Source organism: Periplaneta americana, chromosome 5 (assembly GCF_040183065.1).
Source record: "Periplaneta americana isolate PAMFEO1 chromosome 5, P.americana_PAMFEO1_priV1, whole genome shotgun sequence".
Classification (NCBI taxonomy): Eukaryota; Metazoa; Arthropoda; class Insecta; order Blattodea; family Blattidae; genus Periplaneta; species Periplaneta americana.
The window spans coordinates 85,998,553-86,011,368 of NC_091121.1; the positions used below are offsets into that span (position 1 = coordinate 85,998,553).

The window sequence follows — 12,816 nt, forward strand, 5'->3', positions numbered from 1 at the left end:
TTTTGTAATTTGTACTTGATAAAAATGCAACATAAAAATTAGCAAATGTGGCACGCAAATGTGATTATACAAACAAAATTGAATAGAAAAATATTCATCTGTAGATAGATTTAGGAGGCTGTGGCTCGGCGATGATGCCATAGGGAACTCTATGGATAAATTATTATATATTTGTCCATGACCTTTCTCTAACTCATTCGTAATTTTCTCATAAATTTTGTTATCAAAGATTTGGGGTTTGGGTTTCCTTTTTATTTGTTGAAGAAGAAATTGTATGTAAATAGCCTAAAATACATTAGCATATTTTAAATTACTTCTTATTTTTTAAGTCGCAAGTCATATATTTTTTGTAGACACTGGTAACTATCTGAGCTATCTGTTAGTCCGCACTGTATAGTCTTCCACGGTATTGAGGTTAGGTTAGATTTGTGCCTATATTATGTAAAAGCTGTCTCTCTGGGTGTTCGTTTTGCGTTTATATATTTTGGCTTCGAAGGATGAGGATGGGAAGTGCCTGCCAAAATATCATCTAAGTAAATTTACAAAATAAATGAGGGATGATCGCTCTGTGCCCGTTTGTCTCATTTCTTTGCTGTGGTAATTCGGATACTATCTCAGGTATATAATGTATCTTAATGTTTTAATATTTCTTACAGGACATTATGAAGAAGGATAAGAAACGCATCTATGTCGGAAATCTTCCCTTTGATGTTTCTGAAACAGACATTATAAAGAGATTTAGAAGCTTCGGCAATGTACAATCTGTAGAAGTCAAACATCGTCCAGATTCATCAGCATTTGCATTTCTGGATCTCGAAACGGATGAAGAGAATCTGAATTTATGTAGGTTACAGTACATAGTTCTGTATGTATCAGGGGCGTATTTTGCGGGCTACCGGGGCTACCGGGGCTACAAAAGAAAAAGTTTATAATATAACATAATGTAATAATTTTGTATTATTAGTTTTACCATAGTAATTAAAATTAAAGTAATTGTTAGATATATTTTGTGTAATAATAGGGTCAGCGGTAGCCCAAACTCTTTAACCAGTATACGCCACTGGTATGTATCAAAGTTTTCTAAAGGTGGTACAAAAATACTAATTTAATTATCTTTCAGGTTTTTCAACATTGTTGAAGAAGAAGTGGAACGGAAATGTAATAAAGCTACAACTTGCAAAAGAGAGTTTTCTGAGCAGACTTGAAAAGGAAAGGAAAGGCACCCAGTCAGAAAGACAAGAACTTGGAAGAGAACAAAATAAACATGATAATTTTGTAACTAGGAAACATAAGGAAGTGTCATCAAAAGAAATCTATAAAAGTGCAAAAGACGAGAAATTGAGGGTCATTGATTCAGACGGTTCAAGTGGTGCTCAAGTAGTATATAATGGGAAGCTTAGAATGTTTGGGGGGACAGGAAACATTTTTTCTGATTTGGAGGAAGTTAATCATGGTAAAATGTGTGAGTCTGAGGGAGCAGCCACGGATCTACTACAGAGACTGGAGAAATTCAGTAATGTGTGGAAAGATCTACCTGAGAAATGTGATCTGATTAAAATTAAAACTGATAAAATAGAGATCGAAAATGAAAAGTTAGGAAAACTAGAAATTACAAATAAATTTGAAAAATTAGAAAAAAGTTTACTTGCAGAAGAGAAACGCAAGAAGTCTGTCGAAGAAAGAAGAAAGTCTTTTCAGAAACAAAAGCAAACAATTAAATTAGCCCTTAGTTCTACGGTATGTGAAATTTTCTGTAATTATTTTGTGTTTTACAACAGTTCTAACCTTATCATTATGGTAGAATGTTTAAAAATGTAGTTTCAGAAGTAATATATATATATATATATATATATATATATATATATATATATATATATATATATATATATACTTCCTTTCATTGCCATTATTTGTATAATAATTTTTAAGTTATAATCTAATTTCTGAATCTTTAATATAATTTATCCTAACAACCTAAGCAAAATGAATTAGCCTATTCTATTTGTGCTGTGCCTACTTAGTGATGCATGTTCTTTGATTATTTTCGTTTTTACACCTGTAACTCGGTTTCCCTTTGTCATAATAGTAGGTTGATAGTAATAATTATTTCACACATTGTTCAATGAGTGTTGCTAATGTTATAGCAATAGTGACAGTTAATATCGTGTTTAACATGAAGTTATTATGTTTCGTAGGCTAGGCTATATACTACAGCATAATACTTTTAAGTGTTGTTAAACCTGGAATGACTGACTGTACCGCAAATAATCTAGACTGTCAAAGAAGTAGCTTTATCTCTTGCTTCTGAAACAGAATGGTAACATTTAATATCTTATGTAAAATGCTTACAGTCAGTCTTTGCTATTTGCATGTTTCATGTTTACGTATTAGCTCATCCATAGTAAATAAACTGTAAACCATTGTCACTGACGGTCATTTTGCGGCAATTCATGGCCATGTGTAGCAGGTAAGGAGGAAAATTTAAGTATTACTTTACATGTATTTAATGTTAATGCAATTTTATTTATTTCTTGGCTTTAAATTTTCTGTGTAATGTTTTAGTATAATGTGCGTGAATGATTTGTGATAGTGTGAATGAAAGGTAGAATGTGTAGGTATACCAAAAGACTGTACATACTGTACTATTACAGAACACGTAAAATAGACTTATAAAATGCACAATATATTAAGTAAAGTATTCTTTACAAAAAGATTACCGGTAAGTTACTCAAAACAGTGTGTTTATGATGAAAGGTAGTCAAAGTGTATGATAATGTCGAACAGGAACCTAATCATTTTCCTATCAGCCCAATGGTTTAGGTATTTGTTTTTACCATATTCATAGGACTTTTTCTTTAGGAATCTAACTCCCTGAAAATAGTGAGGATTGACTGCAGATGCCGAGAGAAGATTTGAATTAAAGTTTTCGATATTTGACTTGAACATTGTCTCTAATTGAATATATGTTTTAGTCTGATGAAATCTTATTCGTTGGTGCAATTTTATATAGCCTATTTCTAATGAGTCAAATATTTAATCAATATTGCAGGATTCAGGTCACAAGAATAAGAAGATCGTATTTGATTCTGAAGATGAGAGTAATAATACCAAGAAGAGAGTATCCTTTGGTGAAGCAAATTTTTCTTTGGAGAGTGAAATTGTGGACGAATCAACACATAAACCAAATCTCTTTGAAGGTTCTTCAAGTGGTGAAGAATCTGAAGCAGAAAACAACTTTAAAATTAAACCACAGTTTGAAGGAAGTAAAGGACAAAAGGTAAATGTAACACGAATTGGAAAACTTTGATCTTTTGGCAATTTCTTTATTCTTCACACTGAAGACAATACAAATAAACTTTTACAATGAACAACATTTTTAATATAAGTATTGCTTAAGAAAATTAATGTAGTGGGTGAATAAATTTTGGAGAAATCACGATTCTACACAGAGAGCTTGATATCAATGATATGCTGCCAGAGTGATAATTTAATATATCATAAACTATTAATGTTAAATATTACCAAATATACTAAATAAGAGGACTTAAAACATTATTGACGCACCTAAATTAAGAAAGGAGATGCTAAAACTGTCTGTCTTCTTGTTCCAAACATTTATCACACCTGTTTAAGGAGCAACATATCACTAGCTGTAGTTCCCATTGAGAAGAGAAGGCGTCATTTTCCTGGATGCTATTTTTCAGTCCTTGCAGAGTCTGTTGTTTTTTTCTTCACTTTTTTTTTTTTTTAGAATTCTCCAGAGATAAAAGTCACTAGGGCTTAGACAGTGGGATCGAGGTGCCACATATTCCTACTGATATGATAATTATACCCTCGAATAGTCTGTGAGGTTTGTCCAGAGAAATAGTGGAGAGGGAGTGTGCTTTTGTCTTTTTCCAACAGAACATACAGACGAAAAATTTACATTCTTACATACTTGAATCAAACAGTTTGACTCTGGTGTTATGTCGTTGTTTTGCATTCAGAAGTTTTGGGATAACTTTTTTGAGGCATGTCATTCTAACGAAAACTTCTGCTAGTTCCTGTTGAAAATGCTGTGGCATTTTTTGCATCTTAATCTAATTGCGTTATTCGTGTTAATCATACTTACAAACTTACTTACTTACAAATGGCTTTTAAGGAACCCGAAGGTTCATTGCCGCCCTCACATAAGCCCGCCATCGGTCCCTATCCTGTGCAAGATTAAGCCAGTCTCTATCATCATACCCCACCTCCCTCAAATCCATTTTAATATTATCCTCCCATCTACGTCTCGGCCTCCCTAAAGGTCTTTTTCCCTCTGGTCTCCCAACTAACACTCTATATGCATTTCTGGATTCGCCCATACGTGCTACATGCCCTGCCCATCTCAAACGTCTGGATTTCAAGTTCCTAATTATGTCAGGTGAAGAATACAATGCGTGCAGTTCTGTGTTGTGTAACTTTCTCCATTCTCCTGTAACTTCATCCCGCTTAGCCCCAAATATTTTCCTAAGCACCTTATTCTCAAACACCCTTAACCTATGTTCCTCTCTCAGAGTGAGAGTCCAAGTTTCACAGCCATATAGAAGAACCGGTAATATAACTGTTTTATAAATTCTAACTTTCAGATTTTTGGACAGCAGACTGGATGATAAGAGCTTCTCAACCGAATAATAACACGCATTTCCCATATTTATTCTGCGTTTAATTTCCTCCCGAGTGTCATTTATATTTGTTACTGTTGCTCCAAGATATTTGAATTTTTCCACCTCTTCGAAGGATAAATCTCCAATATTTATATTTCCATTTCGTACAATATTCCCGTCACGAGACATAATCATATACTTTGTCTTTTCGGGATTTACTTCCAAACCGATCGCTTTACTTGCTTCAAGTAAAATTTCCGTGTTTTCCCTAACCGTTTGTGTATTTTCTCCTAACATATTCACGTCATCTGCATAGACAAGAAGCTGATGTAGCCCGTTCAATTCCAAACCCTGCCTGTTATCCTGAACTTTCCTAATGGCATATTCTAAAGCAAAGTTAAAAAGTAAAGGTGATAGTGCATCTCCCTGCTTTAGCCCGCAGTGAATTGGAAAAGGATCAGATAGAAACTGACCTATACGGACTCTGCTGTATGTTTCACTGAGACACATTTTAATTAATCGAACTAGTTTCTTGGGAATACCAAATTCAATAAGAATATCATATAATACTTCCCTCTTAACCGAGTCATATGCCTTTTTGAAATCTATGAATAACTGATGTACTGTACCCTTATACTCCCATTTTTTGTCCATTATCTGCCGAATACAAAAAATCTGATCAATAGTCGATCTATTACGCCGAAAACCGCACTGATGATCCCCAATAATTTCATCTACGTATGGAGTTAATCTCCTCAAAAGAATATTGGACAAAATTTTGTACGACGTCAACAAAAGTGATATTCCTCGAAAGTTACCACAGTTGGTTTTGTCCCCCTTTTTAAAAATAGGTACAATTATGGACTCCTTCCATTGTTCTGGTACAATTTCCTTTTCCCAAATAGCAAGTACAAGTTTATAAATTTCGCAATATAATGCACTTCCACCCTCTTGTATTAATTCTGCTGGAATTTGATTGATACCTGGAGACTTGTACTTTTTCAGATTTTCTATCGCAATTTCGACTTCTGAAAGCGTGGGTTCGGGTATAAATGGCTCAGCAGTTTGTATTTCAATATCGTCCCGATCATTTCTATTTGGCCTATGTACATTTAGTAGTTGCGCAAAATAGTTTTTCCATCTGTTTAGGTTGATGGAGAGTCTGCAAGCAAGTCACCATTCTCATCCTTGATCACGTTTACCCTTGGCGTTAATCATACTACCATACTACTAATGCTAATTAAAACTGTGGATAAATCATTTTATAAAATGAAACTCAATCATTACAACTTAGGTATAGTGTGAGACAGGCTTATTTTGTTTCTTATATGTGTGAAATTTGATCAGATATAAATTTATTTCTAACTGTTACAGCTACTTGAGTTGCAGTCACGTTTTGGAAATGACAGCAGATTTGCAATGGATGAGAGATTTTATGAGAGTGATGAGGAGAATGAGGAAGTACATATGGAAACATTAAATGTGGATGACGAAAGGAAGAGACAATTTGAAATATTAGAAAATATTCTTGGTCATAAAATTCCAGTTACTGAAAAGAAGAAAGAAAAAATCAAGTTAGTTTATATTGTTTCCTTAGTCATAGAAATCACATTCTGTCTGCTTACCTTTTTTTAAATCATCATCAATGTTGTTGTTGTTATTATTATTATTATTATTATTATTATTATTATTATTATTATTATTATTATTATCATCATCATTATCATCATTGTCATTATCATTATCATCATTATTAACATTATAATATATAGTTTAGGTTTGGTTTCCTTGAACGTACACATTTTAAGCAGTACATATTTTGATTTTCAGGCATACACCAATGATAAGATACGATCCCACAAATCCTGATCATGCGAAGTTTGAAACAAAGATTGAACCCAACGTAAAAAATAGGAAAGTTACTCATCTGTCATCTGATAATGAAAGGGAAAAGTTACATAGCGAAACAAATAAGAATGATATACAAACCACTGTTTCAAAAGAAACATTTTATAAAGTCACAGATACTTTGAAGGAAACATTAAAGAAAAGGAATGAGAACACAGAGGAATTCAGTCTTCGTAAATTGTTTGGAAACACAGGCAAGGAAGATGGTTAGTATATTAAGGCTGACTGTTGTTATATTCAATATTCTCTATAAAATCATTTCCATTTGTGAAATTATATTGCTTATGGAGATATCACTTTTATGAATGCTAACAGAACAACTTTTTAATTTTTATTGTATCACAATTTATCACCACAGTTTCGTTTTGCTATTGAACTACTTCACATAAGCTAAGTAGTTTTGCTTATGACTGTTGAAGGTTCCGAGGAAGAGGAGACTTACACTACCAAACATCTGAGCAAACCAGAGTGGACCACAGATCCATTCAGATGCGAATCTTTTGAATCAGAGCAACCCATAGAACAGAATCAGCCTCAGTCTCAATTTAGTGAACGCTTTTTCTTCATTAAGGATGATCCATGCTTTCAAGGTTGGTACATTGAAACTGAGCAAAAAAGAAAAACTTTTAGCAAAATGATGTCATATATTCAAACTAGTTCTATTGTGCTACACAGTAAGGCGTGAAGTTCTGTGTAGCATATGAATAATGATTTGTTAAAACAGCATAAATCACAACTTCAGTTCTCAAATTTTGCATAAAGGAATGGAATGGAATTTTCAGACCCAGCATTGCGACCTTTTAAGATCTATTGCACTAACCCTCAAACTAGGCACATTCCCAATTCCACACTGGCTGACTACATTAAGGTTTGATGCGTACCCAGGTTTCGAGCAGATAACTCCACTTGTCCCTAGGCCAATCCCCTCCATGTATCACCCGCCGGTGTTTGGGGAATGCTATGGAATGATGACGAAATGGAGAAATGTTGATTGAATAATGTAAATGTCTAATATGGGAAAACAGGAGACCTCCGAGAAAAACCCCAATTGCGACCTTGTATTGGTACTACTATTTTATTCACATTTATAAAATAAAGCTACATAAAGAAATAAAATGAGTACTAAGTTAATTACTATTTTATTCACATTTATAAACGAAAGCTAAGTAAAGAAATAAAGTGATGCATACTTTCTCATTACGGTATATGTTTTATACATTTTGCATATTGCGATTGATAAAATCGTTTATAATTCATTTTCTTCAGTTCAAATTCGTACAGTATTTAAATGAAGTCATTTATTATGTACCTAAATAAGGGATGGACTTTCGTTTTCTGGATTACACATAAACTTATTCTCTGTAGTTAAAAAATTAAAATGTTTGACAGAAACAGTCCATTACTTGACATGGACACTTTATAATTATAATGTAAGTTCATTCTTGTAAAAATTCCACATTCATTCGATGCTTTGTTAGGTTGTTAGTTTAAAATAATTATATATTACGTCACATTTGAGGAATGTGGGTTATGATGGTAGAAACTGGATTAATCTTGCTCAGGATAGGGACTGATGGCGGGATTATGTGAGGATGGCAATGAACCTCTGGGTTCCTTAAAAGCAGTAAGTAAGTAAGTAAGTCACATCTGTTACTGTTTCACACGTGTCAATGCTTGACTCATTTTCTGGCATGAAATTAGGACCAATCAGAAGATGAGACACAAAAGGATTTTGTATTGTATTTGTTGAGGTGTAGAGTCTTCTTATGTGGAATGAGGATTAGGTTATCATCTTGTATTTCTATTCCCCAATTTTAAACATTTTTTAAACCAACTTTCAAATGTTTGTTATAAAGAGTTATTAAAAAGTAAAGAAGACAGTCCACAACCTTGTTTAAGTCATTTAGTTATCATTATACATCGAAGTAACTTAATTCCTATTTTTATTTATGCTTTATTATTATAATATAGTTTTTTTTTTTTTTTAACCAAATTGGTCCATTTCTCATCAACATGGAGACATCTCATTGCCTGCTTAATTTTGCTTTAGGGACATGTTTGTAGGCTTTTTATAAGTCAATAAAGATTGCATGTGTTTCCATTTTTCTGACTTTGTTTTTCTCAATTAACTGTCTAGCGTAGTATATAATATCTAAGCACGATCTTTCCCTTCTTAAACAACTTTGCTCTTCAAATAATGCTGATAAACTGTTTTGTATTTTATTATACAAAATGCTTGAAAGAATTTTTGCTACTGTTGGCATAACACTTACCTTTCTTCAATATTGCACTAATATAGGAAGTATTTTCTATCTTCTCCCATTTCTATATTATTAAACATTTTGTTTAAAAACTCATTAAAGTTTCTGTTATTTCTACTATATTTCCGTCCATTTCCTATTCATATTCTTCTCTCAGATATTTCATCCTGCTTTCTTTAAACAAATGTGAATAATATATCATACATTGCTCTGGATATATTAATTGTAACATTCCTGCACCTCTTCCCTTTTGATTCTTTTTATTGCATTTTATGCCTCTACTGATCCAGTAGTCTCATCAATAGGCCCTGGATTTTTTATGTAATATCAAAGTATGAAACATGTACATAAAAATGTAGTAAATATCAGGGAAATATGTAATTTAAAATCACTAATTATTAATGCATTAAATTCACAAAAATGTCGTCACAATTTAACTGGTCAGTTGAAGTGGGAGGATGAAGCCTGAAAAGTCGATTTTCCATTTCCAGCCCATTGTATAGCTTGCAAATACAACTTGTCTCTGCCACAATCTATGCTTTTTCTTGTGCCTTAAGATTTCTTAGAAAAATATTTTTGTGTCACACACATAATGGTATTTTGACTTACCTAACACCCAACCCAAACCCCTTGGTAATAGCCTACTTTCAATTTGTAGCAAAGTTAAATGACCAGCACACTTGACCATCCCAGATTCTGAGAAATCATTAGTGCAAATGTATAGAGTTGAGGCACTCGGAATTACTGTGTTTTACAGACAAAGGGTTGGAATTCCAGTGATTCTGAGAAAGCATGAATGCAAATGTATAGAGTTGAGGCACTCCGAATTACTGTGTTTTACGGACAAAGGGTTGGAATTCCAGTTTTATGTTTATTTTTTTATTTTTAAAAGAACTATTCTCTTAAGCCAGCTTTAGAAATTGAAAAATTGAAGTATTTTCTGTAGTTGTGAACAGAACATAACAATGTCATACGATGGAAATATCATATGTACTTCGGTACATTATAATAATACATATAACAATGTCAGTTCCAAGCCCTCCCTCTTCACCAGCATCATGTACTGTAATGAGAATAAAAAGCAGCCCTCCATGCGGCGTTATGGGACAGAAATGTTAAGATTTATCTCCAAATATGAAAGAAAATTCAATACTTTACCCTGAAAAATAAAATGAATGTAATAAAAAAATTTAAAATTCAATAATTGCCTGATAGATACAAAAAAGTTACATTCTTTACATAATATGTAAAATATGTAATATTACTAAGGATATGTAAAATGAAACAACTATAACCATATCAGAACTACAAATCGCCAAAATTAGTCTTTTTCAATAATCTACAAGTAAAGGAACGCAATATGTAATTACATAAGAATCCGGGCCCTACTCATCAGGACCCAAAATAACTTATTCCAGTATTTATTTTTCCCCCTCTAACTTTTTTTTTTACTTTTTGCTTCAACTGTACATAAATTCGAAAGTAGCTCCTCTAAATTAAAAAAATATCTCCACTTTGAGAGAGACTTTTATATCAGGACATGGGGCTTTCTATTTCAGTGAGTCTGTGAGGTATGCTGGCAAGCTTAAACTTCTGGTAGGGCTTTCCTTGCCAGACAAGTTATAAACAAGAGTTAAGACTAAGAGACAACTACCAGAAAGTAACAGAATTCAACAACTACTTTGTGAATCAGTGGCTTGAAAATGACAAATACCCATCAATATGTGGAACTGTTACAAAATAAGCTAAGTCATATGACAGTGAGTCTGTGGCTCTATTTCCAGAACAATTAAAAAAAGTTATGATTGGTCATGAATTATATGTACATCAAGTGGGTTATTTACCAAAATTGCTTTGAATACTCATTGTAGACACAAAATAGTTATGGTATGTTCTTGGTATTGCACTTATATTGTACGAATAGCATACTGTAATGTTATGGGTTTTAACTTTCAGAGGGTCTGGACTGGATAAGAGGAAGCCAATCAAAAGATGAATCATTTGATTATGCAAAGCACAGAAGAGAATTGAAGAGACTTGTCCGTGCAAAAGTAAAAAACAACCGACGAAATAATCGCCCCTGGAGAAGGAAGGTTGGAGGTCAAAAAATGAAGAAATTTAATAAAAGAAGAAAGAATAATTGAAAATGTAACGGGTTAGATATTTAGATAATTGTTATATTTATATTACTATTTTAATAAAGATCATCTTTTTGAAATGTTGGACTTTTTAGTGTTTGACGCAGCAGTAACATTAAATAAAATTTCACTTTGTTACCACCACTACCACCACAACTCTCCCATCCCCACCACAATTACTACCATTAGACTCCTGCTATTTATTATTACGCAGAAAATATTTTAATAATAATGAAAAAATGCACAGAGTTCCTATAAATATATTACTTACAAATGGCTTTTAAGGAACCCGAAGGTTCATTGCCGCCCTCACATAAGCCCGCCAGCGGTCCCTATCCTGTGCAAGATTAATCCAGTCTCTATCATCATACCCCACCTCCCTCAAATCCATTTTAATATTATCCTCCCATCTACGTCTCGGCCTCCCTAAAGGTCTTTTTCCCTCCGGTCTCCCAACTAACACTCTATATGCATTTCTGGATTCGCCCGTACGTGCTACATGCCCTGCCCATCTCAAACGTCTGGATTTAATGTTCCTAATTATGTCAGGTGAAGAATACAATGCGTGCAGTTCTGTGTTGTGTAACTTTCTCCATTCTCCTGTAACTTCATCCCGCTTAGTCCCAAATATTTTCCTAAGCACCTTATTCTCAAACACCCTTAACCTATGTTCCTCTCTCAGAGTGAGAGTCCAAGTTTCACAACCATACAGAACAACCGGTAATATAACTGTTTTATAACTTCTAACTTTCAGATTTTTGGACAGCAGACTGGATGATAAGAGCTTCTCAACCGAATAATAACACGCATTTCCCATATTTATTCTGCGTTTAATTTTCTCCTGAGTGTCATTTATATTTGTTACTGTTGCTTCAAGATATTTGAATTTTTCCACCTCTTCGAAGGATAAATCTCCAATTTTTATATTTCCATTTCGTACAATATTCTGGTCACGAGACATAATCATATACTTTGTCTTTTCGGGATTTACTTCCAAACCGATCGCTTTACTTGCTTCAAGTAAAATTTCCGTGTTTTCCCTAATCGTTTATATTATTATTAATTATTATTAATTGTAATTTATTATTAATTGTATTTATTATTAATTGTGTTTATTATTAATTGTCATTATTGAGTGTAATTAGTTACTACTGCCACCGGGTATTTACTCATTTGCAGTGTAAATAAATACATAATTCAGTAGATAACAGAAATAGTACTCATGTACAAAATACCACTTGGATTTATAACAATATTAACAAAGTATTTATTCAAAAGCAGCTTAAATGGAATAAAATATTTTTACCAGAAATAGACGAAGTCTAAAAATATCAGGAGACAGTACATTTTGCCTGCGTGCAATGATTAAAACTATTCGAGCTAAGATGAGACATTTACTAATATATATTTAACAATATTAAATATCTATGCAATGTAAATACAAGCCCTCAGAGACGTTCTGTGTTCTTCACTGAAGTGTTCCCTGCGGTGGCTGAGAGGTCAGACCTTCAACTTGTCACGCAGGTGGTCCGAGTTCGAGTCCTGGTCAGGCCTGGGATTTTTCAACACTTGTGGCCGACATAATCGTAGTTGAGGTTTTTCTCGAGGTTCTCCCGTTTCATATTAGGCATCTGCATCATTCCGTCGACATTTGTCCATTTCATCATCATTCCATAGCATTTCCCAGATACCAGCTGGCAACTTATGGAGGGGACTGGCCTAGGGACGAGGGAGGTTGCCTGCTCGAAACCTGCGTACACAGCAAACCTTAGTGTAGTCAGCTGGTGTGGGTTTGAGAATGTCCCTAGCTTAAGGGTTAGTGCAATCGTAAAAGTTCGCAGTTCATAGTGCCACCCTTCCCGAAAATTGCATTCCATTCCA

The 12,816-nt window shown here is 33.6% G+C and overlaps 1 protein-coding gene across 3 annotated transcripts; it reads left to right on the forward strand.

Annotated features, from left to right (window-relative positions):
• Nucleotides 1–30: 30 nt before the first annotated feature.
• On the forward strand, nt 31–11,015 carry LOC138699939 (probable RNA-binding protein CG14230). 3 transcript variants are annotated; one of them, XM_069826145.1, is made up of 8 exons: nt 31–60; nt 657–843; nt 1,121–1,737; nt 3,050–3,277; nt 6,003–6,202; nt 6,459–6,742; nt 6,956–7,126; nt 10,754–11,015. In XM_069826145.1, exons 1-8 carry the CDS (start codon nt 46–48, stop codon nt 10,939–10,941), a joined length of 1,890 nt encoding a protein of 629 aa, XP_069682246.1. In that variant the 5' UTR covers nt 31–45; the 3' UTR covers nt 10,942–11,015. The 3 variants fall into 3 exon arrangements, with proteins under 3 accessions (XP_069682246.1, XP_069682247.1, XP_069682248.1); XM_069826146.1 differs by lacking the exon at nt 31–60 and adding an exon at nt 67–272; XM_069826147.1 differs by lacking the exon at nt 31–60 and adding an exon at nt 308–533.
• Nucleotides 11,016–12,816: the final 1,801 nt, after the last annotated feature.

Coding starts and splice junctions, on each gene's coding strand:
- LOC138699939 (XM_069826145.1), top strand. Junction 844..1,120: donor TGAAGAGAATCTGAATTTAT/GTAGGTTACAGT, acceptor ATTATCTTTCAG/GTTTTTCAACATTGTTGAAG. Junction 3,278..6,002: donor AAGGAAGTAAAGGACAAAAG/GTAAATGTAACA, acceptor TAACTGTTACAG/CTACTTGAGTTGCAGTCACG.